At 40.6% G+C, this 21582-nt stretch overlaps 3 protein-coding genes across 5 annotated transcripts in view; 2 read left to right on the plus strand and 1 right to left on the minus strand.

Annotated features, from left to right (window-relative positions):
- Nucleotides 1–156: 156 nt before the first annotated feature.
- Nucleotides 157–7951, plus strand: LOC136675553 (yjeF N-terminal domain-containing 3-like). Of its 2 annotated transcripts, XM_066652159.1 has the most exons (7): nucleotides 157–487; nucleotides 3966–4038; nucleotides 5081–5189; nucleotides 5428–5538; nucleotides 6207–6320; nucleotides 6728–6878; nucleotides 7640–7951. In XM_066652159.1, exons 3-7 carry the CDS (start codon nucleotides 5100–5102, stop codon nucleotides 7837–7839), a joined length of 666 nt encoding a protein of 221 aa, XP_066508256.1. In that variant the 5' UTR covers nucleotides 157–487; nucleotides 3966–4038; nucleotides 5081–5099; the 3' UTR covers nucleotides 7840–7951. The 2 variants fall into 2 exon arrangements, with proteins under 2 accessions (XP_066508256.1, XP_066508255.1); XM_066652158.1 differs by lacking the exon at nucleotides 3966–4038.
- Nucleotides 7952–7995: 44 nt separating this feature from the next.
- LOC136675554 (cold-inducible RNA-binding protein B-like) lies at nucleotides 7996–13962 on the minus strand. Of its 2 annotated transcripts, XR_010796203.1 has the most exons (8): nucleotides 13811–13962; nucleotides 12750–12859; nucleotides 12404–12510; nucleotides 12028–12175; nucleotides 11777–11933; nucleotides 11603–11661; nucleotides 8406–8496; nucleotides 7996–8197 (listed from the first exon to the last, which is right to left on the minus strand). XR_010796203.1 is itself a non-coding variant. In XM_066652161.1 (7 exons), exons 2-7 carry the CDS (start codon nucleotides 12847–12849, stop codon nucleotides 11153–11155), a joined length of 585 nt encoding a protein of 194 aa, XP_066508258.1. In that variant the 5' UTR covers nucleotides 12850–12859; nucleotides 13811–13960; the 3' UTR covers nucleotides 10263–11152. The 2 variants fall into 2 exon arrangements, 1 of the variants encoding a protein (XP_066508258.1); XM_066652161.1 differs by lacking the exons at nucleotides 7996–8197; nucleotides 8406–8496 and adding an exon at nucleotides 10263–11166 and having other exon boundaries at nucleotides 13811–13960.
- A 536-nt stretch (nucleotides 13963–14498) lies between these two features.
- Nucleotides 14499–21582, plus strand: part of LOC136675974 (voltage-dependent calcium channel beta subunit-associated regulatory protein-like) — a 112137-nt gene continuing 105053 nt past the window's right edge. The window contains exon 1 of the mRNA XM_066652807.1: nucleotides 14499–14614. The gene's annotated coding sequence lies outside the window, so the exon portion shown is untranslated. The remainder of the gene's footprint in view (nucleotides 14615–21582) is intronic.

The following is a 21582-nucleotide window of genomic DNA, read 5'->3' on the forward strand; positions in this document are numbered from 1 at the left end:
TCTCATAATCATCATCTCCCGTGGGAATAATTCTATTGTACTTTTGATTAATAAGGCTTAACACGGGTTAAATATACACCACTCCTCAAACATAATCAACACAGACTAAATGCCCTTTGATGTCCCTCAGCACACCGGGACCCACCTCTCAACTGCTCAGCCAATAAACAACCTTCCTTTCTGCTCTCCTCTCTTCTGATTGTTTAATTTCTTGCCAGACTGCAGCAGTAGTGCCAGCAGAAACACTACATTCCTCTGTTGACTGTAGGAGGGAGAGTTGGAGGGAGAAGTATCATTAGTGAGGGGTAAAGAGAAGCAGAAAATAGCTTTGATGTTTGAGAAAAATCAGGCAGTTTAAAGAGAAATTAGTAAGACTTAGAGGAAATCAAGGACATCCTCAAAAAGAGTTAAAGGGGAGCTCCGTCCAGTTATTTACTGAAGAGATGAACCAGAGCATTGAGTCCACTGAACCGCTGCGATATCTCAGGTAATTGAAGGTTTGTCTGGGGTATTTTATTATCAGGGTGGTCTCTATCTAGTATATAATGTGTGCAGTTTGTTTAGAACTGTCAACACATATTCAGGGTTTTATCAGGTTAAACTCTGAAGTTAATATAGGAGCAGTCATATTGCACATTGCTATTTGCTTCTCATTTTTTGTAGTTATTTAATTTTATATTGTTATTAGCTAACTTAATACATAGTTTGTGACACTTACTTTGTAACAGTTCATCAGCTGTTACAGCATCAATAGCTTTGAAATCTCTGAATTGACTCAACACTTGTGAAAAGTGACTTTGAGAACAATTAAAGCTGTGGTGAGGAATTTTAATGCAACATGAGTAAGCCTTCACTTCAGAGACAGGTTCAGAAATCAGTAAAACTTTAAAGCTCTAGACTAATAATCTCTGCTCTAATAAAACCCTAATTTAACACATTCCACAAAATGAAAACCAAAGAAAGAGAAGAGAATGAAAATGAATAAACACCTTTTAAATGTACTTTGGAATGTCATCTGATCACAAGTTAGAAACTATATAATCTACATGTAGAAACTTCAATAATCTAGGGTGACCAGATCTGAGATGGTTAAAAAGAGGACACGTCTCGGAGGGGAGGGTGATGAGGTCACGCCCCTCGCTGCCGTTGTATTCTTAGCTGAACCCATGTGTGCTTTTAGGTCCTTTACACCTTTATTTGCTTCACAAAACATGGGAGTTTCTTTTTTAATTCATCCGAGGACTTACATTTACGTTTCGGCATAGCTGCTCGAGATGAGGGTAGGTACAGGAGCTTTGCCTGACGTAAACAAGAACTACTGACGTGCAGACTGACCAATTAAATGTTTACAGAGAAGGTTATCGACCAATAACGGTAGCGCTACAGTCAGACCGTCCAATCAGAAGATTTTTGGCTACTTCACCACGCCCCCTTCTCACTCAAGCGAACCAATCGGAGTAGGGGAGGGCGGGACTAGTTTGTGAACGAAACTTCTCGAAGTTCTATGTAAGCTCCAGAAAAACAAAATCCCGGACGTTTGTGAAATTCCGCCCGGACATTTTTTAAGTCTAAAAAAGAGAACATGTCCGGGTAAAAGAGGACGTCTGGTCACCCTAAATAATCAGCGTTAGTTATTTACTATATGTCCAGGTTACATTTAATCTGAAATCAACCGTGTTAGTGCAGTTTGTCCCTCTCCGCTGCAGTAAAGCTTCTAGTCCACTAAGAATGTTGCACCCCAGAAGTTGGAACAGTTCTGTAAAGACCTGATTGCATGCAGCCACACATAATGATTAGTGAGTTCAAGTACTGATGTTTGATGATTAGTGTTCTGTCACAAACTACAACCACTTCAACTCATCCCAAAGTTACAGGCTGGCACTCCATTAGTCCAAAGAACAGGGTTCCACTGTCCAACAGCCTCAAGCCAAATGTCAAAATTCAGAGGAGAAACAACCCATTTCTCCTCAGCCACATTCCACAGACCCCACCGAATTAGGACCGTCAGTACTCTTAAACGGAACTGGTCTGTTTCCTTTCAAAGAAATACCATTTCAAGGTTGATTCATAACCTGTAAAATAATTCATTTCAGAGTACATCCTTGTTTTCAAAGACAAGAAGCTTTTTTTTTTTCAAGAAATCCTCAAGTGAGCACAACATGTACAACAACATGATTCAGTTTCATTTGCTAATGTACATGTTCAATAGTTTGTAGACACTCAGTTGTGCAAATACAATAAGATCAACGCTAATGAAAAGCACTGGCCAGAGGCTAGTAAACCCCCCCCCCCCCCCCCCATCATTAGTCTGTGGATATTTCATTCAGCACAAGTGCCTGACCTCAATGAATAACATCAAACCTGACAGAAATATTCCTAGTCTAGTGTTAAGTCTGTCCAGAAGTGCAGTTGCTGTTAAACCACTTAAATTATTTGGGATAATAAAGTGTTCATACACCTTTGGTCATAGAGTGAATGTCGTAGCAGTTTCCAGCAGGTTAAACTGCTCCTGGGGTTCCATGAGAAATACATTGTAAGACTTTTTAAGACCTTTTTTCATTCTAGCTGTAATGGATTTTAAGAACATTACTGGAACAGTGATTAGTAAATCAGTCACTAATAATCAAAGGAAAATTACAAAGCAACCAACTGGTGTCTGCGAAAAAACAAACAAACAAAAAAAAAAAAACAGTTGTTAAACTTGCCTTTCTCTGTTTTCACACAAAGCCGGTGAAACTAAGGGTGTCCCCTTGGTAACAGAGTTGGTTCAGCAAAGATGAAAATTTGGCAAGCATTTGTGTGCCCAGTACCTCTACAGGAAATAAACATCTGTGGTTAAATAAGCAGCACTGTTTTTGGGGTAACACACTGTAGATAAATAATTCAGGCGTAGCATATCCTGTGGTAATACACTGTTATATTGACGCTGTCCAGTCAAAAACATGTATCTCCATTTTTGTCAACTTTTAGTTTACTACATCATTTGAGTACAGCAGCTGACCTTCACACAGTGTAAATTTTCATGATGAATGAACCAATAAAAACGCTCTAGACAGCTCCAGGGCCCTGGGGTTGTGGGTTCAAGTGTGTTTTGTGTGTTCTCCCTGTGTCTGCGTGGGTTTCCTGCGGGTGACTGTCTGTGAGGAGTGTGGTGTGTTCTCCCTGTGTCTGCGTGGGTTCAATTCCCGCTCCGGGTGACTGTCTGTGAGGAGTGTGGTGTGTTCTCCCTTTGTCTGTGTGGGTTTCCTCCGGGTGACTGTCTGTGAGGCGTGTAAGGTGTCCTCCCTGTGGCTGTGTAGGTTTCCTCCAGGTGTTCCGGTTTCCTCCTACGGTCCAAAAGCACATGCTGGTAGGTAGATTGACTACTCAAAAGTGTTCATAGGTGTGAGTGTGTGACAGACTGGCACCCCCTGCAGGCTGTGTTCCTGCCTTGCGCCCATTGACTCCGGGCAGGCTCCTATCCCACTGCGACCCTGAATTTGAGGTTGAAGACAATGGATAAATGAATGAATGTTTTTCATTGGACAGCAATGATACACTATTAAATAAAGAATGTGTGTCACTGGACAAAAGGATATACTTTGTTGATTTTCTAAGTGAAAATAAGTATATTTCTTCTGCAGAGAACAAACAGCTTAAATGCTGCATACAGGAAAAAAATGCTATGTAAAGGTATTCTCAATATGTTAAACTCATTAAATAAACAGATATTCTTTAACCAAAATTTACAGAAAAAAGTCATTTTTGAATATGCTCTCAGCAGATAATGCCCTAACACATTTTCAGTTAGAAAATCAGCTAAATCTGTCACTTGACTAGTGTTGTAATAAGTGTTCAAACCTTCCTCTTGTATATTAAACCTCAGGGGCTAAAAATACATTTGAAGGTCTTACATTTAAATTAATTAAATAAATATTTCTAAGACACTGGCAGATTGTCTTTGCCTTTACTCTGTCCTTATTCAGCCACACACTTCCCTCATGGCACCAGCTGGCTTGAAAGAGTGGAGGCGGATACAGCAAGCTGTCTAAGCAGCATGTGGGTACCACAGCTTCAGCACTTAATCTTATGGCACCTTTGAAAATATTACCAGCTGAGGAGTCTTGTTAATTGTTTTCATGTATTTATTTATATGAATCTGACCAATCACAGACGTCCTTGGGTGTTTGGAGGAACTGGAATGTTCATATGATCTAATAACTTTGATCAAAAATAATGCAGGGTAGTCCTTATTCATGTCACTCGTGTTTCTGTGTGTTTCATTTCATTGCTACTGTGTTATATCTCCTTTTAAAAATGTGTTTCTACTGCTGGAGATACATTAGCTGTGGCTCTGAATAGTTTGTGTGGGTAGCTCTTGTCTTCCGTTTTATGGTGGGTTTTTTTAACACTATATTTATTCATATTAGAAGCTAAAATACCAGCATTCACAATATCACTCCGCCGTATAAGGCATCCCAAACTGTTTCAGCCAAATGTAAAATGTAGCTGTATTTAAGAACTACTTGAAAGCTGTAGTGTTGTTTTAAGCCTGGAGACTGAACAAGACACTGAAGGGCAGACATCTGGAGCTAAAGCATGTTCTTGGAACTTTATCCTCCCCTTTGTGTGGAGCGTCTGCTGTCAGATCAATACCCAGTTTGAGCTCAGGAACTGAACAGCTCAGCTCCACTGGCACAGTGCCCTGCTCACGTCCACCCACCGATCATTTAAGGTCAGATTTAGAGGCTGAGGCCTTTATCAACATGAAGTATACTGTTACAAAAATATGTAAAGGACAAGTGAGGGACAGCAGGAAAAACTAGGCTACTATTGCTCTCATTATCATTGTTATTCCCTAATATAAAACTGTGTGTGTATATAATCTAGAATTCTAAACAACTTTTGTAACATGTCTGAAAGGAAACTGGTTATTAGAACGTGTGGATTTAGTCCAAATGTAGGCATCAGAAGGATACACAGCAGGCTTTGGGAAACTTCTAAATAAAGGAATTAACTTTAAACACACAAAAGCTTGCTTTATAAGTTATTACAAGTTTCTCCCCAAATGTTGCTTTATAACAATGGGATTCTTCTACAGTAAAGAAGAGGCAGTAGCCATGGAGACGGAGTTGCTAAGGGACTATCACTTTGGCTGGCAACAGCTGATGGAAATTTTGGGCCATGCGTGTGCAGTTGCTATCACTAAGGTTTGTTCTCTTTATGACATCAGTGAATGCGACAATTTGGACACCTCTGTTGAAATGACGTTTTCTTGATTCTTTAAATGTTAAGGAGCACATCTTTTAAAATGTGCATGTTATCTTTAATGGATGTAACTAAACCTGTAAAATGTAACATATGACATTTGACAAGTGTCCACACATTTGCACAAAACTATACTTGCATTTGTTATGAAAGCCTTTACACTATTCTTGTCTCCTGCAGGCCTTCCCACTGGGCACTCTGGGAAAGAGGCAGCCCACTGTGCTTGTGGTGTGTGGGCCAGATCAGAATGGCTGCATTGGCCTGGCCTGTGCAAGGCATTTGAGGATGTTTGTAAGTAGACTACAAGCAAAAGATTAAGTTTGGTCCTTCAAGGTTGTGACACTGTTTCCAAATATATATATATATACATACATACACACACCAAGGATCTGGGGTCAGGGGTTTGAGTCCTGCTCTGGGTGACTGTCTGTGAGTAGTTTGGTGTTCTCTCTGTGTCCCCATGGGTTTCCTCCCACAGTCCAAAAACACACGTCGGTAGGTGGATTGGTGACTCAAAAGTGTTCGTAGATATGAGTGTGTTCCTGCTTTGTGCCCAGTGATTCCGGGTAGGCTCCGGACCCACCGCGACACTCAACTGGACAAGCGGCTACAGACAATGAATGAATGAACTAAGAACAATACAAACACCTCAGTCTGCACCAAGGTGTTATATAATGTAAAATATATATTTGACACTGTAAAAGTTTTCATGTCTGAACTTGGTAGTTACTACTCAGGTTTAATCCTGACAGTATATCAGACAGACGTACTGATAATAATAAAAATCATCTTAAAGACATTGTTCATCACAGAAGCACTGTTCTAAGAAGCGGATGTTACTCAACCAGTTCCAGAAGTGAAACCAACAGCTGCTTCCTCCACTCATAATTATGCAAACACCAAACAAGCTGAGGTTTAATAATGAAGTCTTCTCGTACTTTTTCTCTGTGTCTTGACAGGAATACATGCCGACTGTGTTTTACCCAAAACGTTCTTCACACAGTCTTCAGCAGGACTTCACTGCACAGTGTGAGAGAATGGACATCCCCTTCCTCTCCTACCTGCCCACAGAGGTGAACCGAACTGCATTATAACCGAATATTTGTTCCCCATGCTTTTACTCAATTTGATTATTATATGTAGTGTATCTGGAGTGTTGTTCGTGAAAACTACACTGACCAAATTTAAGGTCCTTTTAAACTGAACTAGAAATCATAAATGTTCCTTTGCTGTGATGCACTTCCTGTCTCTCTCTTGATGACGGGGGGCTTAGTAACAGGTCAGTTATATTATTATATTATATTATTATCCCCTCTACAATGGTGCTTTGTGACGTAGCCAAAACAACAGTGGAATATTATGGAAAATCCTATGATGAATTGTGTCAAAAACCACCAGGGACATGAACAGGGCCTAAAAACGTCCATTTTGATTTCCCGTTGATCTCAATCTTTACATTTACTCTGTTCCTTCATTTCAGGTTCAGCTTATAAATGAAGCATATAACCTGATTGTGGATGCTGTGCTAGGTCCAGAGACAGAGATGGAAGGAGTTGAAGAACCCTTCACCAGCATCTTACTTGCTCTCCGTGGGGTGAAAATCCCTATTGCTAGCCTTGACATCCCCTCAGGTCAGAAAATAAAAAGACATTAACAATATTGACAATGGCAAAAGGCTGGAATAATGTTTTTGTGATTTTTGCATGGTAGAATGCTATGATTTTATCATGATCAGCATCTTAAATTAAGTAGTTTGTTCCCCATGTTTAATTATTATTATTATTTAACCCATTACCATTAACCTCTGTGTAGACTGTTTTTGTGGGTCATGGTTTTTAGTTCATCTAAAGCAGACAACTACTATAATCCTGTTCATGGAGAAATCACCTCTGAAATTTTAAGTTCTGATCTCACTAATCCAGACTTTAATATCATCCAATTAAATTTAAACAAGAAAAAAAAAGAAAAACATTTTATTCCCAGTAACTTTGGAGTATTTCTTTTGGTTCATTCATCATTAAATTTTCACAAGATGTGAAAGACAGCTCGAGTTCAAATGATGTAGTAAAATACATATATAAAACCGAAAATGGAGATTAATTGGACGAGGATAATACATAAATGAGATATTTAGACATAGACTAAAACTACATTCTTTATGTTCACATGAATATATCAAGGATTACATTAATCATATTTACAGCTAAAGGCTAATGATATTAATCCAAAACACTGATTATAAACTATTTAGGACACGTTGCTCAGATGAAGCAGATTTACTGCCAAACTCCTAGGATCACCTTAAACTCAATAACTGGAAGATCCATTCCTTTTACACATCTGCCTGTGACATGAATAAATCCCTGACTGACCTGTTAACATCTGTTCTCAGGTTGGGACACTGATGAAGCCAGTGTAGATGGTATAAACCCTGCTGTCCTCATTTCACTTATGGCACCAAAGAAATGTGCCCTCACTTTCTCTGGAACTCATTTCCTGGCTGGACGTCTCCTACCCTACGACATTCAGAAGAAGTATGACCTTAATCTACCCAAGTACCTTGGGACAGAGTGCATTACTAAACTGCAATAAGAATAAATGCAGTGATGGCTTAATAGAAACAATTTTACATCTGTATTTTATTAATAATTAAGATAAGTAAAAGAAAAGCAATAGAACAGTTTTTAAATGTTGAGGTTTTTATTGAGAAAGCTAAAATAAGGCACGATTACACTTCCATTGTAAAAAAATTAATTCTGTGACCAAACGTTCCATCTGCTGCAAATATATGTTCATTAACTCAAATAATTTAAGTTAAAGTGCATTCACTTCACTTTCACTGTATGCTGTTACAATCCTCTCTGGGCCTCAAAGGCTGTCTCATCAAAACATGTTTTCCTCACATCTGGTTTGCTGTTTTGTAGTAACACATTTCCTCCATATGCCACACCTGATAACAAGAAAGGTAACGTCTTTTTATAATAATGACACAATGAAGTCTGTCATGCTGTTTCCTACCATAACGAATTGATTAAATTGCTTTGCCAGGGAGTTTTATTTTTTTTATATTCTTCAATTCTTTCTTCCATTAATAAAAGGGTTAAAGGGAAACACTGATAAATCCGCATCATTTCATTATACAGACGAGCAATACAGACCTTAAACTTCAGTCTTGGAAGTTCATCGCCACAATACCAGGTGTTCCTATCTCCACAGTAAAGACCGCTTTTCTTGAAGGCTATTTTCACCCTGTTAAATAAAAAAAGGCAAGCATCCAATTACTAAGAAAATCTCAGTATCCAATACTGTAAAAAAAAAAAAAAAAAGAAAGTTAGGTGAACACAGATACAGCTAAAAGTGCTAACTGAATGAGTTAAAAACTATTTGACATTGAATACTGCTCAAAGTGAAAACTACAGGCCACAAAAGGTAATGAGTCCTTAAGGGCAAGCCATATTAGTGCCCAGGTGGGTCAGAGCAAAAACCAATTTGCAGAATTTTGAGAATGGTTCAGGATGCATGAACAAGGCATGAGAATAAAAGTGGACTGGAGTCAGGTCAGATTTCTCTTGCAGCATCTGACACCCCTTGAGTGTGAATTTAAAGCCAAAAAATTTCAGGTAGGGAAACAGGTGACAAATAGGAGCTCAGGACACCATGCAGATGTGTTTTAAGAGCTTTTTTTTTTTTTTTAAATAATAAAAAATAAATAAAATGTCTGACATCAGTGGCATGGTGGAAAGGCAACTTGGTTTAAAAAAAAAAAAAAAAAAAAAAGGGGGGAAATTAAAAATAAACTGACATTATTTAGAGCACAATATATGAACTAACAAGGTTTTTAAGGTTGTGAACAGGAGAGCAAAGGAAGGTTACCTCACGTACACAGGCCTACTGTTTCTCCATACATCAACTAGCAGTGTAGCAGCCTTCTCCTGTTCCAATGACAGGAGCAATCACTTCGGTAGGTGCAACACTTCATTCTCCAAGGACGCAAGTGAGGGGACTTTGATGCACTCTTTATAAAAAGCAGAGCTCTTGGATGCAATGAAGCATTTTCTTTTTATAATCAGAGCCAAAGCAGAACTGTTAACCAGTGGAACTTTCCATTAGTGGCTACTTGCCAGATACATCAGAAATGCTTTCATGGTTACACTTAGTCATGTGGATATCCATTATAATTGGTTTCTTTGAGGACTTTTCTGGCCTTAACTCTTAGAGCAGCTTGTACATGATATACATTTAATCATTTTGAAGTTACACTTCTGCAGACAACACTAACCACTAAAATAAAATAGTAATAACTGGCAACAGCAGCATTGTAACGAGTTCAGATATCCTAACTTGTTTAAAATCTAGCAACTATAAAATCAGCTATTATCATTATTGGATTTAAATGAAGTAGAAGGTATTACCAACAAAACATTTTAACCATGACAGCTTAAATTCTTGAAAATACTGAAAACATTTAAGGTGATTTTGAAGTTACATATTAAATGGCTATCCCCCCCCCCCCCCTTTAAAAATTTCCCCTCATTCTTAAGACTAAAAATGTTACATTTCAACCTGGATTCTTAACTTGCTGACTACAAACATTTCACTAGGGATGGTATACATGCTGATGTATACTAAACTAACCATTCATTGAAGCTACCTCATCCTGTTCTGGGTGGCAATGGGTCCAGTATCTACCTGAGTCACTGGGTGCAAGGCAGGAACACACGGACAGGGCACTGGTCTATCACAAGCTATCAGTCACCCCATGGACACTTGGCACACCCAATCCACCTGTCATGTTTTTGACTTGTGGGAGGAAACCCCACAGACACAGGGAGAACAGACTCCTCACAGACAGTGACTCGAGGCGGAGATTGAACCCACAACCCCAGGACCCTGGAGCTGTGTGACAGCAACACTATGTGCCGTGCCACCCGTGAACCATGATCTCAAAATGGAACTTTTAATGCCCCTCAGTCAGCGTAATTTTTTGTTAAAAGCACAAGCAAGATCAGAGCATGTTCAAGAAATCGTTTCATTTAATAGGCTCCATGAAGCCAAAAATCAAAGAAAAAAAAAAATGAACACAACAAAAATGTAAGGAATAGAGAGTCAATGTTGATACAAACAGAGCACATTCTCCCCAGGTTTGAAAGAGCAATAGTAACAGGTTTTCAAAATGTTTATCTTCCACAGATTAGATTTTAGGTGTTTGGGTCCATCCATCATTACAGCACAGTTAAAAATGCAAAATCTTGAGCAGAGCAGATATACCTCTGGGAGAGAGGCTGAAAGTGGCAAGCTGCAGTTCAAGAACAGCACCAGTGCTGGCCACCTCACTTCAGCAGTGTTCACCAGTCTGAAAGGAATTCAATTTTTGGGATACTTGACATGGACAAAGGCTTTCCCCTACTGTCTATAAAATTTTAAAATGAAAGATTCAGTTACATTTCATCTTTCAACTCCAAGTATTTCGTTGAAACTACCAACAAGTGAACCACAGCTGCTTAAAATGCCCTTTGTGAGGTAGATGTCTGATGCAATGCAGGGAAAACCCATCACTGGAGTAAAATAGTTTAAGATCCCTTGGGCTTCAAAATATAACATGCACCATACAAATGAAAGGTGGGGCTGGACCAATAAGAGCAAAACTGGCAGCTGGTCTGAAATGGGAATTTTGGTTTCATGTGAGGCTCAGTATAGTAATTATGTCTTAGCAAAAATGCAACAGAGCAGCAATGCTCCCTGTAAATGTTAGAAACTTTCACAGCCAATACAAATAACCCCACCCCCTCAAAAAAAATTTATATATAAAAAAACAAACAAAAGAAAACTATACTGAAACAAATACAGGTTCTTGAGGAGTGCATCTTTACATAACGCACAGCCAGTGAAGTGATGGTCTTGGGCTTTACTCGTGTGCAGCTGAGGAAGAAGCAGGCACACATGAGACGATACTGAAGCATCCGAACACATTTGTCTGATACACAAAATCCCTCATAGCTATAAGCTTGAACAAAAACACTACAAAGCTGGGGGCCCTACATTCATTAGGCCTGAAGGAAGTGAAATACGTAGCCCTTACTGGCTGTGACTGATTTTGGGCTACAAGGGAGCATGAGTGAATGAACCTGGATTAAATGGGCAAGATTCCTCAAAGTCAATGTGGTTAAAAGCAAAACTCTACATTATTAAAAAAGCCTAACTTATAACTTGTATGAAAGCTACAGTAAAGTCTAAAATGTTAGGGGGTAAAAAAGGGAAAAAAAAAAAAAAATAAGATTACGTGTCAGGTTCAATAGCTTCCTTCAGGGCAAGTGCGCTACAACTGGGAGTTAAGGACACAGGGACTAATACGTACCACCATATCGGTCATAGCTATCTCTGTAAGAGCCACCACGATCTCCATAGCCAGAGCCCCTGAGAAAACAGTGAGAATACCATCACACGTTGACTTGAGACATCTGATGATTTAGGGGCAAGATTATATTTGTACATAAAAGCCAAAATAAGTTTACATATAGTAAAACCTTACCTGTCTCTGTTGTAGTCGCCACCTCCTGATGAATAGCCACCACCACCACTCTTGTAGCCTCCGCTATAGCTCCTGTCTCCATAACTACGGTCACCACCACCATATCCCCGGTCTCCTCCCCCATAGCTCCTGTCTCCACCTCCATAGCCTCCACCACCTGATAAAATGGATTACAAATAATTATATGGGTCACTGTTCGGACACCTTGTTTTACTTGGCCAACAGCTCACATCTAAAATAAATGTTCTCACCTCTTGGTCCACCTCTCCCTCTTCCTCCTCTGAAGAATCCACCACCGCTGCCGCCTCTTCCTCCACCACCTCTGTATCCACCACCACCAGAGCGGCCACCACCTCCCTTTCCTGCTTCATCTACACGGATTGCCCTTCCATCCACAGACTAAAGAAGAAACATTTCATACTTACAATGTTCAACAATGTCCCACCCATGGCAAATTTTCCAACTGAAGTTACAACTACAAGTTTGTGAGCTGCTAGTAATAGAAGCTCATACAGCAACTAGCAAGCCATGTGCAGTTTCCTGAAGCGGTATCTGTTCCCCTCCCTCCTGTATCACTATATCTAAAAGCAAAATGTATTCCCAAATAAGTATAATATTAAAAATTACCTTTCCATTCATTCCTTCCAGAGCATCTTTTGCATCGTCAGGATTCTCAAATGTGACAAAGCCAAAACCCCTTGATTTGTTTGTCTCCCTGTTCCTTGCAACGTGGACTGAAAGAGGGATATTAATAGTTAAAAAAATGAAAACCGCACGATAAAAATCCATTAACGTTCCCTCCGTCTGAATTCAAATTTAGCATTGTTACTATATAAAAAACACGCTTAGTCAGTGTAATTTGAACTATCAATAATCTAAAAAAAAAAAAAAAGATAGTACAAAGAATCACGGTTCCAAACCAAGGAAATGACAATAGTACTGCGCCACTAACATGGCGGAACAGAAAGCTTACCGTTTGTGATCGCGCCATACTTGGAGAAAGCGTCCTCTAACGACTGCTCTGTGGTGTCGAAGCTGAGACCTCCGATAAAAAGCTTTCCTTCGTCCGCCATGGCTTCGCTTCTTTAAAAAAAATACAAATAAATACGTTAACCAATATAAAACAATTCGTTAAATCCTATCGAGCCAAACCGTTCTCGAAACGGTTTTTCCCCCTCCCTCATTCCGCCTTAAACACTCCAACGGTCATTGTGCAGCCTCTGCGTCACCATTTAAGGTGGACCGAAAAATATGAAAGCAAATGGCGGTATGTGGTGACCACGCTGTCCTTTTTAAGTCTCGTGAAATAGTTATTTAATTAATTCTCGATATTTACAAGAGATATAAACGTATTCCAAAGTTGATAAGTCTATAACGTGACAATTAAGGTTCTCTCGAGGTAAACCCTTAACAGTTTAGGGGATAATGCGTCAGCGCGGTCGGCTTAGAAAACTGGGCCACGGAATCGAAAAAGGATCATCACCGTGTAGCGCTCAGAACAACAAAACTCATCTTGTACGTAAACGAATGTTTATTCAAATAATCTCCTATGTGGCCTGTAATATTTGAGCTGGAAGCGCCGTTTCATTATCAATGTTGTGCACTTTAAAAAGAGCACGATGCCGTTTGGGACGCGGCCATTGTGTTTCTTCGGCTCATCGCGCCAAGCTCAGAAAGTAGGTCAAAAAGAAAAAAACCTAGCACTTACAGATAAAAGCACGATTTAGCACAATGTGTAAAATATTTATGCTTTTCAACATCAGCCATTAGTACTATATTTTACACTGCCATGTAAAGAACAAAAAAAACCGAAACTACATGCGAGACAATGGAGAAGCAGCACTAATGTAACTGCGCCATTTTCTCGCCCCTGAACACGACCTACTTGTGCTACGTTACACAGCGCGGAAAACGGGCATTCTCGACTCACAATTAAACCCAGCCGAGAAATATACACATTAAACGTACACTGTGAACAAATCAGAAAAACGTGCTACACACCTTAAATGCAAGAAACGTTCAAAGTCAACATACCTTTCTTCGAAAAAGCAGAAATGAAGCGGTCCTTCAATATGGAGGAGTGTAGGCGGTTGTCGGCTTTTAAAGGCTAACGACACCCCTCGCTTCAGCTGACTCCACCTCCATTTCAGCTCGAAGTGAAGCTCTGAAGTGGAACAGGGGCGGGATCGGCCGCGGGGCCAAAAATCGCCATTTTATCAGCTCTACTGAACATAATGGAACACTTTGTAGTTCTATAAGTACAGGCTGCAGCCAAACTGTTGGTCTGTATACATTGTTAGCTCCGCTTTACTTTGTTCTTCAGTGGCCATAGAGCCAGTGTATTTGAGGAATTTAATATCATGTGATTCAGATTGTGTGTTCGTTCATTCATTCATTCATTAAAATCAGTAACCATTTCATCTATTCAGGGCCATGGTGGATACAGAGCCTAACTGGAATCATTGGGTGCAAGGCAGGAACACACACTGGACATGGCAGAACTTAATCACAATCACTCACTCACACCAATAGACCATTATATACAGCTAATTAACCTATGGGAAGGACTGGCGCCCCCTCCAGGGTGTGTTCCTGCCTTACACCCAATGATTCCAGGTAGGCTCTGGACCCACCGTGACCCTGAACTGGGTAAGTGGTTACAGATAATGGATGGATAAACCTATGAAATTTTGTTTTTAGACTGTGCAAGTGGAACTCAGAGAGAAAATCTATGCAGACACAGGAAGAACAAACCAAACTCTTCAGAGACAGTGAGCTGAAGTGCGGTTTGAACCCACAGGCCCAGAGCCTTGGAGCTATTTGACAGTGCTGTCCTGAGTAAGTTCAGAGAAATCATTTACAGAAAGAGTAATCAAATAATTTAATATTTCCAGCATACATTATGTCATCTGGTTTATTTTACACTCATTTTCCTTTCCCAAATGTTTTGTATTTCACTAACGAATTTTTATTTCTCGATTTTCACTCATTTCAGTCTCCCACATGTAATTAATTACCACTTGTTTAAATTTGCCACCATTTTTATTATGTATTTTTTAACAATTTAAATACTCACAAAATACTATAGTTTTACAAACAAATAAATAATTATATTTTTATTTCTATAAAAAAAAAACACAAAACAAAACACTGCGATCCTAAACTGAATAAGCGTTTACAGACAATGAATGAATGAATGAATGAATGAATGGCTGTCATGAAAATAAGAATGTTATTTACTGTTCATAAGGACCAGTGAACATATGTTTATCTTTTGAACTATTTTTTGGGAAAACTGATGTTAATGAAATAATGGTAAAGAAATAGCAATACGTTTTATTTGGGTACTATTTAGCCTTCATCCATCCATCCATTATCTGTAACCGCTTATCCAGTTCAGGGTCACGGTGGGTCCAGAGCCTACCTGGAATCATTGGGCGCAAGGGAGGAATACACCCTGGAGGGGGCGCCAGTCTTTCACAGGGCAACACACACACATTCACACATTCACACCTACGGACACTTTTGAGTCGCCAATCCACCTACAAATGTGTGATTTTGGACTGTGGGAGGAAATGGGAGCACCTAGAGGAAACCCACATGGACACAGGGAGAACACACCACACTCCTCACAGACAGTCACCCGGAGGAAACCCACACAGACACAGGGAGAACACACCACACTCCTCACAGACAGTCACCTGGAGGAAACCCACACAGACACAGGGAGAACACACCACACTCCTCACAGACAGTCACCCGGAGGAAACCCACACAGACACAGGGAGAACACACCACACTCCTCACAGACAGTCACCCAGAGGAAACCCACACAGACACAGGGAGAACACACCACACTCCTCACAGACAGTCACCCAGAGGAAACCCACACGGACACAGGGAGAACACACCACACTCCTCACAGACAGTCACCCGGAGGAAACCCACACGGACACAGGGAGAACACACCACACTCCTCACAGACAGTCACCCGGAGGAAACCCACACAGACACAGGGAGAACACACCACACTCCTCACAGTCACCCGGAGGAAACCCACACAGACACAGGGAGAACACACCAACTCCTCACAGACAGTCACCCAGAGGAAACCCACGCAGACACAGGGAGAACACACCACACTCCTCACAGACAGTCACCCGGAGCGGGAATCGAACCCACAATCTCCAGGTCCCTGGAGCTGTGTGACTGCGACATTAACCTGCTGCTCCACCGTGCCACCCCTGACATTTATTTTTTCAATTAATATAATTGTGTGTGATTGTTTCTGTAATGCAGCTTTGTAAGCTTGTGTATCTTTACAAATCTTGTTCCTATCACTACCTTTGTGAACAGTTATAACTTCTACGTTTCACTCTGAATTATTTTTTTTTCTTTACATCTTAACAAATACATTATGCAAATAAAACATCAGTGGATCTTAGCATATAGCCATTAGTTCAGCTACATATATTTGTAGTTTTATACTTTCAAGCACACGCGACATCCAACATCTGTTGGCTGATCAGCTACATTTGAGGAAAATTGTTTAAAGGGGCTGTATTATGAAAACTCACTTTTCAGATCTGGTGCAAAGAAATCTGTTTATCTGGAGCCTACCAACCCGCAAGCATTGAAATAAAACAAACCAATTCAGTTTTTATGTGGGCTAGCTAATTCAGAAAAAACGAAATTCAACAAGCTGTTATGATTTGGGTCCTCAATTGAGTAACTCCAACTTTTGTGACAGATTAACTCCAACTTTTGTGAAAGACATCAGAGAACTACCACAAAATAATGAAAATGAGTGCTTCTGCATGTTTGTTTCTCATTGCTGCACAGCCAGGGATGTGGTGAGCAGTCGTCGGCGATCTTGAATAGGACTCTCTTTAGACAAACGTGAGAATGGTGATATGATGCTTGATCCTTTTTACCAATGCATGTCACAGGCATTTTATCATAATTTCCCAGAGAAGAGTGCTATTGTGTGGAAGAGTATATCAGATTTTTCAGTAAAGCATTCCTGTACCTGCAGGGCTAGAAAACAGAAAATGACTAAAATGAAGCAGTTATTTGTCACTTGGCCTTATTTTGTGAAAGCTGACCTTAAAGAATAAAGAAGGATATAATTATTTACAGGGCGGCACTGGGTGACTGTCTGTGTCGCAGTCACACAGCTCCAGGGGCCTGGAGGTTGTGGGTTTGATTCCCGCTCCGGGTGACTGTCTGTGAGGAGTTGGTGTGTACTCCCCGTGTCCATGTGGGTTTCCTCCGGGTGCTCTGGTTTCCTCCCACAGTCCAAAAACACACGTTGGCAGGTGGATTGGCGACTCAAAAGTGTCCGTAGGTGTGAATGTGTGACTGTGTGTGTTGCCCTGTGAAGGACTGGTGCCCCCTCCAGGGTGTATTCCCGCCTTGCGCCCAGTGATTCCAGGTAGGCTCTGGACCCACCGCGACCCTGAATTGGATAAGGGTTACAGATAATGATGATAATTATTTACAGGGCGGCATGGTGGCGCAGCAGGTAGGTGTCTCAGTCACACAGCTCCAGGGGCCTGGAGGTTGTGGGTTCGATTCCCACTCCGGGTGACTGTCTGTGAGGAGTTTGGTATGTTCTCCCTGTGTCTGCGTGGGTTTCCTCCGGGTGACTGTCTGTGAGGAGTGTGGTGTATTCTCCCTGTGTCTGCGTGGGTTTCCTCCGGGTGCTCCGGTTTCCTCCCACAGTCCAAAAACACACGTTGGTAGGTGGATTGGCGACTCAAAAGTGTCCGTAGGTGTGAGTGTGTGAGTGAATGTGTGACTGTGTGTGTTGCCCTGTGAAGGACTGGTGCCCCCTCCAGGGTGTATTCCCGCCTTGCGCCCAGTGATTCCAGGTAGGCTCTGGACCCACCGCGACCCTGAATTGGATAAGGGTTACAGATAATGATGATAATTATTTACAGGGCGGCATGGTGGCGCAGCAGGTAGGTGTCTCAGTCACACAGCTCCAGGGGCCTGGAGGTTGTGGGTTCGATTCCCACTCCGGGTGACTGTCTGTGAGGAGTTTGGTATGTTCTCCCTGTGTCTGCGTGGGTTTCCTCCGGGTGACTGTCTGTGAGGAGTGTGGTGTATTCTCCCTGTGTCTGCGTGGGTTTCCTCCGGGTGCTCCGGTTTCCTCCCACAGTCCAAAAACACACGTTGGTAGGTGGATTGGCGACTCAAAAGTGTCCATAGGTGTGAGTGTGTGAGTGAATGTGTGTGTGTGACTGTGTTGCCCTGTGAAGGACTAGCGCCCCCTCCAGGGTGTATTCCCGCCTTGCACCCAATGATTCCAGGTAGGCTCTGGACCCACCGTGACCCTGAACTGGATAAGCGGTAACAGATAATGAATTAATAAATAATTATTTACATTTTTTTTTCCTTCTGAGATTGGTCTTGCCACTAAACCAGAGCTCCAGAAACTTTTTATCAATGAAGGGTCAGAAGTAGAATGTTTGTGATTAGTAAAGGGCCACAGAGATTAATAATTCATTCATTCATTCATTCATTCATTATCTGTAACCGTTTATCCAATTCAGGGTCGCGGTGGGTCCAGAGCCTACCTGGAATCATTGGGCGCAAGGCAGGAATACACCCTGGAATACACCACACACTCACACCTACGGACACTTTGGAGTCACCAATCCACCTGCCAACGTGTGTTTTTGGACTGTGGGAGGAAACCGGAGCACGCAGAGGAAACCCACGCAGACACAGGGAGAATACACCACACTCCTCACAGACAGTCACCCGGAGCGGGAATCGAACCCACAACCTCCAGGTCCCTGGAGCTGTGTGACTGCGACACTACCTGCTGTGCCACCGTGCCGCCCGAGATTAATAATGTACAATTTAAATAATGTATTTTACAATATTACACCAATTGTATGAAAATATACATGTTTAAACCAAGAATATAAAAATGATAATAATAAGAATTTAACAGGTTGTGTAACATAAAAAGAAGTTTGTTCTTCACCCCTTTCATTCTGTATGGAATATATTCAATATTAGTCTTAAAATATTCACTTATTCTAAGAATATTAACTTTCCTTTCTAAGTAAGTACTGTCATTACTCTCAACACATTGACTTTATTCTAAATTACGTGCATTGTTCATTTCCCAGAGTATGTCAGCACTGAGTGCATCAGCTGAAAAGAGTGCACAAACGGATGGGTTTCATTCTAATGAAGAAGGTGGTCACGCCACTATTTCACTCTGACACTGCCCCCCTCTGCCAGGTTGAAATGAAATGATGTGACCCGTTATGGATTCTCGTTTATGGATATGATCCTAATGACAAGAGGCTGTTCGGTGTGGGTGTAGGGTTAGGCTTTCTAGTGGGCCATATCAAAAGTCCACATGGGCCAGTTGTGGCCTTTGGGACTCATTTTGGTCAGCTCTGGACTAAACATTATGGTAATGTATTGAGTAGCCTCAAAAATTTAATAAAGAATTTAAACAGCAATGATGACCCAACAAAGATTCGGGTTTTCATATATTCAACATTTATCAAATTCTTTTACGAGTCCTTGATGACTACCACCACAAGGGTTTACTTTGTAAAGAAAGTAGTGACCAGCTCGTTAACTCTGGAAAACCAGAAGTGTGAAACCAATTCCTCATCCGTAATCAGTGGGGGGTTTTGTGCAAGTGACAGGGACATTGGTTTAGATTGCACTGAGTGCCAGTGAATGGCATGTGCAATTACCCCAAACATGTCCATACAGTATAGCCTTTTGTTGGGTAGTCAGACAGAGGTGTTGGGCAGTCGTCACTATACAAGCCTGACTTAAGTGTTGTCTGGCTCCAAAATTTGTTATGTATAAATCTGTACCACCCACAGGTAAACTAGTCCCTATTCATTTTAATCAATTGAACTGCATCCATTTTGTGTTTTGTTTCTGTTTTTGTTCCTTGTTCTGTGCTCCCCTTGTCATGTGACTGTTACCCCCTGTCTGGTGTCTGCTTCCTGCTTGTTCCCTGGTCATGTGATACCCTTCCCTTGTGTTTCTAGTGTCATGTGTCTTAATTAGTACCCAGGTGTTTCTTGTTGGTGTTGTCTTTATATAGTCCTTGTCAGTGGTTCTTGTTTGTGGATTATTGTATGCATGTTTGCTTGATATTCCTTAGCCTTGCCCCTTGTGTTTTATGTTTAGATGCTGTGTTTAGCGTATAGCATTGAGCCTTGTTTTGTGTTTAGCTCCTTAGCTTCTGTGTTTTGCCCTTTTTGTTTAGCGTCCCTTTGTCTAGTTTCCTTTAAGTTATTGTAATAAAACCTCCTGCACTTACCTCCTTCCCTTACTCCTACACACCCACACTATTACACATTGAACCAGGCTATGTGTACATATTCACTATGTGGCACATGCAAATCTTTGGGTATTCTTGCTAAAATGGCATATTGTTTACTTACTAAATGAATGTCAATGAACATGATCTCCACAGATTTGTGGTTGCTCTGTTGAACACATTGGAAATAAAATATGAACTGGGCTGTATAAAACACATTTTACTTCATTAGCAAATAAATTAAAGAGTGCCAAATTCTTAAATGGAACCAAACTACCAATAGGTTATTTTTAAACTTAACCAGTAGAAGAATGAGAGATCTCAAAGAACTGCTACACAGAAAGGTAATGCCATTGCTAGAATAACTAATTTATAATAATGTTCTTCTTATTTCACAGTTTATTGGTGCTAGTTAAAAAAAAGGAATGAAATTGACTTGCTGTAATTCTTCAAATTAATTTTCTGTTGACCTTCGTGGATGGTAATAGAGGCCTATACATCACTTAAGTGGTAGAAACTTAGAAAACGAATACTTGGGTAATATGAAGTATAATGTGCTTCTGCCCCAATACAAGATGCACCCCCCACCTATGCCCTGAGTCATCTTAAACTGAGTTGAGGGTTACTACGAGGACTTTATAAAAGATTTATAAAACTGAGAGCCAGTCCATCACAGGGCATCACACACACACACACACACACACACATTCAGTCACTCACTAATATGGACACTTTTAAATAGTCAATCAGCCTAAACACATACAGAAAACCAATGCATGAATTCATGAAAACATTAAGGGTAATCTTGTTTTGCTGCAATGTCGCCACTTAGCCACTTGAGGTCAGTGTTTTTCTTTTATTAACGCTTTATTATAAAGAATTATTATTCAAAAAATATTATTTTAATAATTGCACTAAACTTAGAGCCAGACTTCTAAAATGGCTTCTCACATCTCTTAGTTTACATGAGCTCTGTACACACTGAGGAGAACTATAAATTCCCTTTACAAAATCTCAGCCGAGATTTGATACCACTTCGAAAGGCAATTAATGAGTCATTATTAGGTTCTAATATCTTACAGCAGAAAACGAATGTCCAAATCGTGTTTCCTAATAGGGCTCTGAGGTAGGCATTACATTTTCTGCCCTCTCCATCACATTTACAAATAATAATTTTAAGCCTTTAGGGAAGCTCCTTGAAGTATTATGTGTGTATTGTGTTACTATTGAAGTATTATGCCCTTTCTTTGAGTACTGCTTTGAACACGCCCTTGATAACCCCATTTCAACACTCATATAACATATAACATGTATGTTATACAAGTGGTCATTTGCAGCACAAGGGGCAGAAGAGATATCACATTTTCAACATGAGAGCACTTCATTGTTCTGTGGTGTGCTAGAGGTTTGGGGACCCATGCCCATCCTATATTTTTTCTGAAATTGAGTGTAGGTAGTCCCCCACCATTTTTGCTGGTTTGCTGGAATAACAGCC

Source organism: Hoplias malabaricus, chromosome X1 (assembly GCF_029633855.1).
Source record: "Hoplias malabaricus isolate fHopMal1 chromosome X1, fHopMal1.hap1, whole genome shotgun sequence".
In the NCBI taxonomy this organism is placed as follows: Eukaryota; Metazoa; Chordata; class Actinopteri; order Characiformes; family Erythrinidae; genus Hoplias; species Hoplias malabaricus.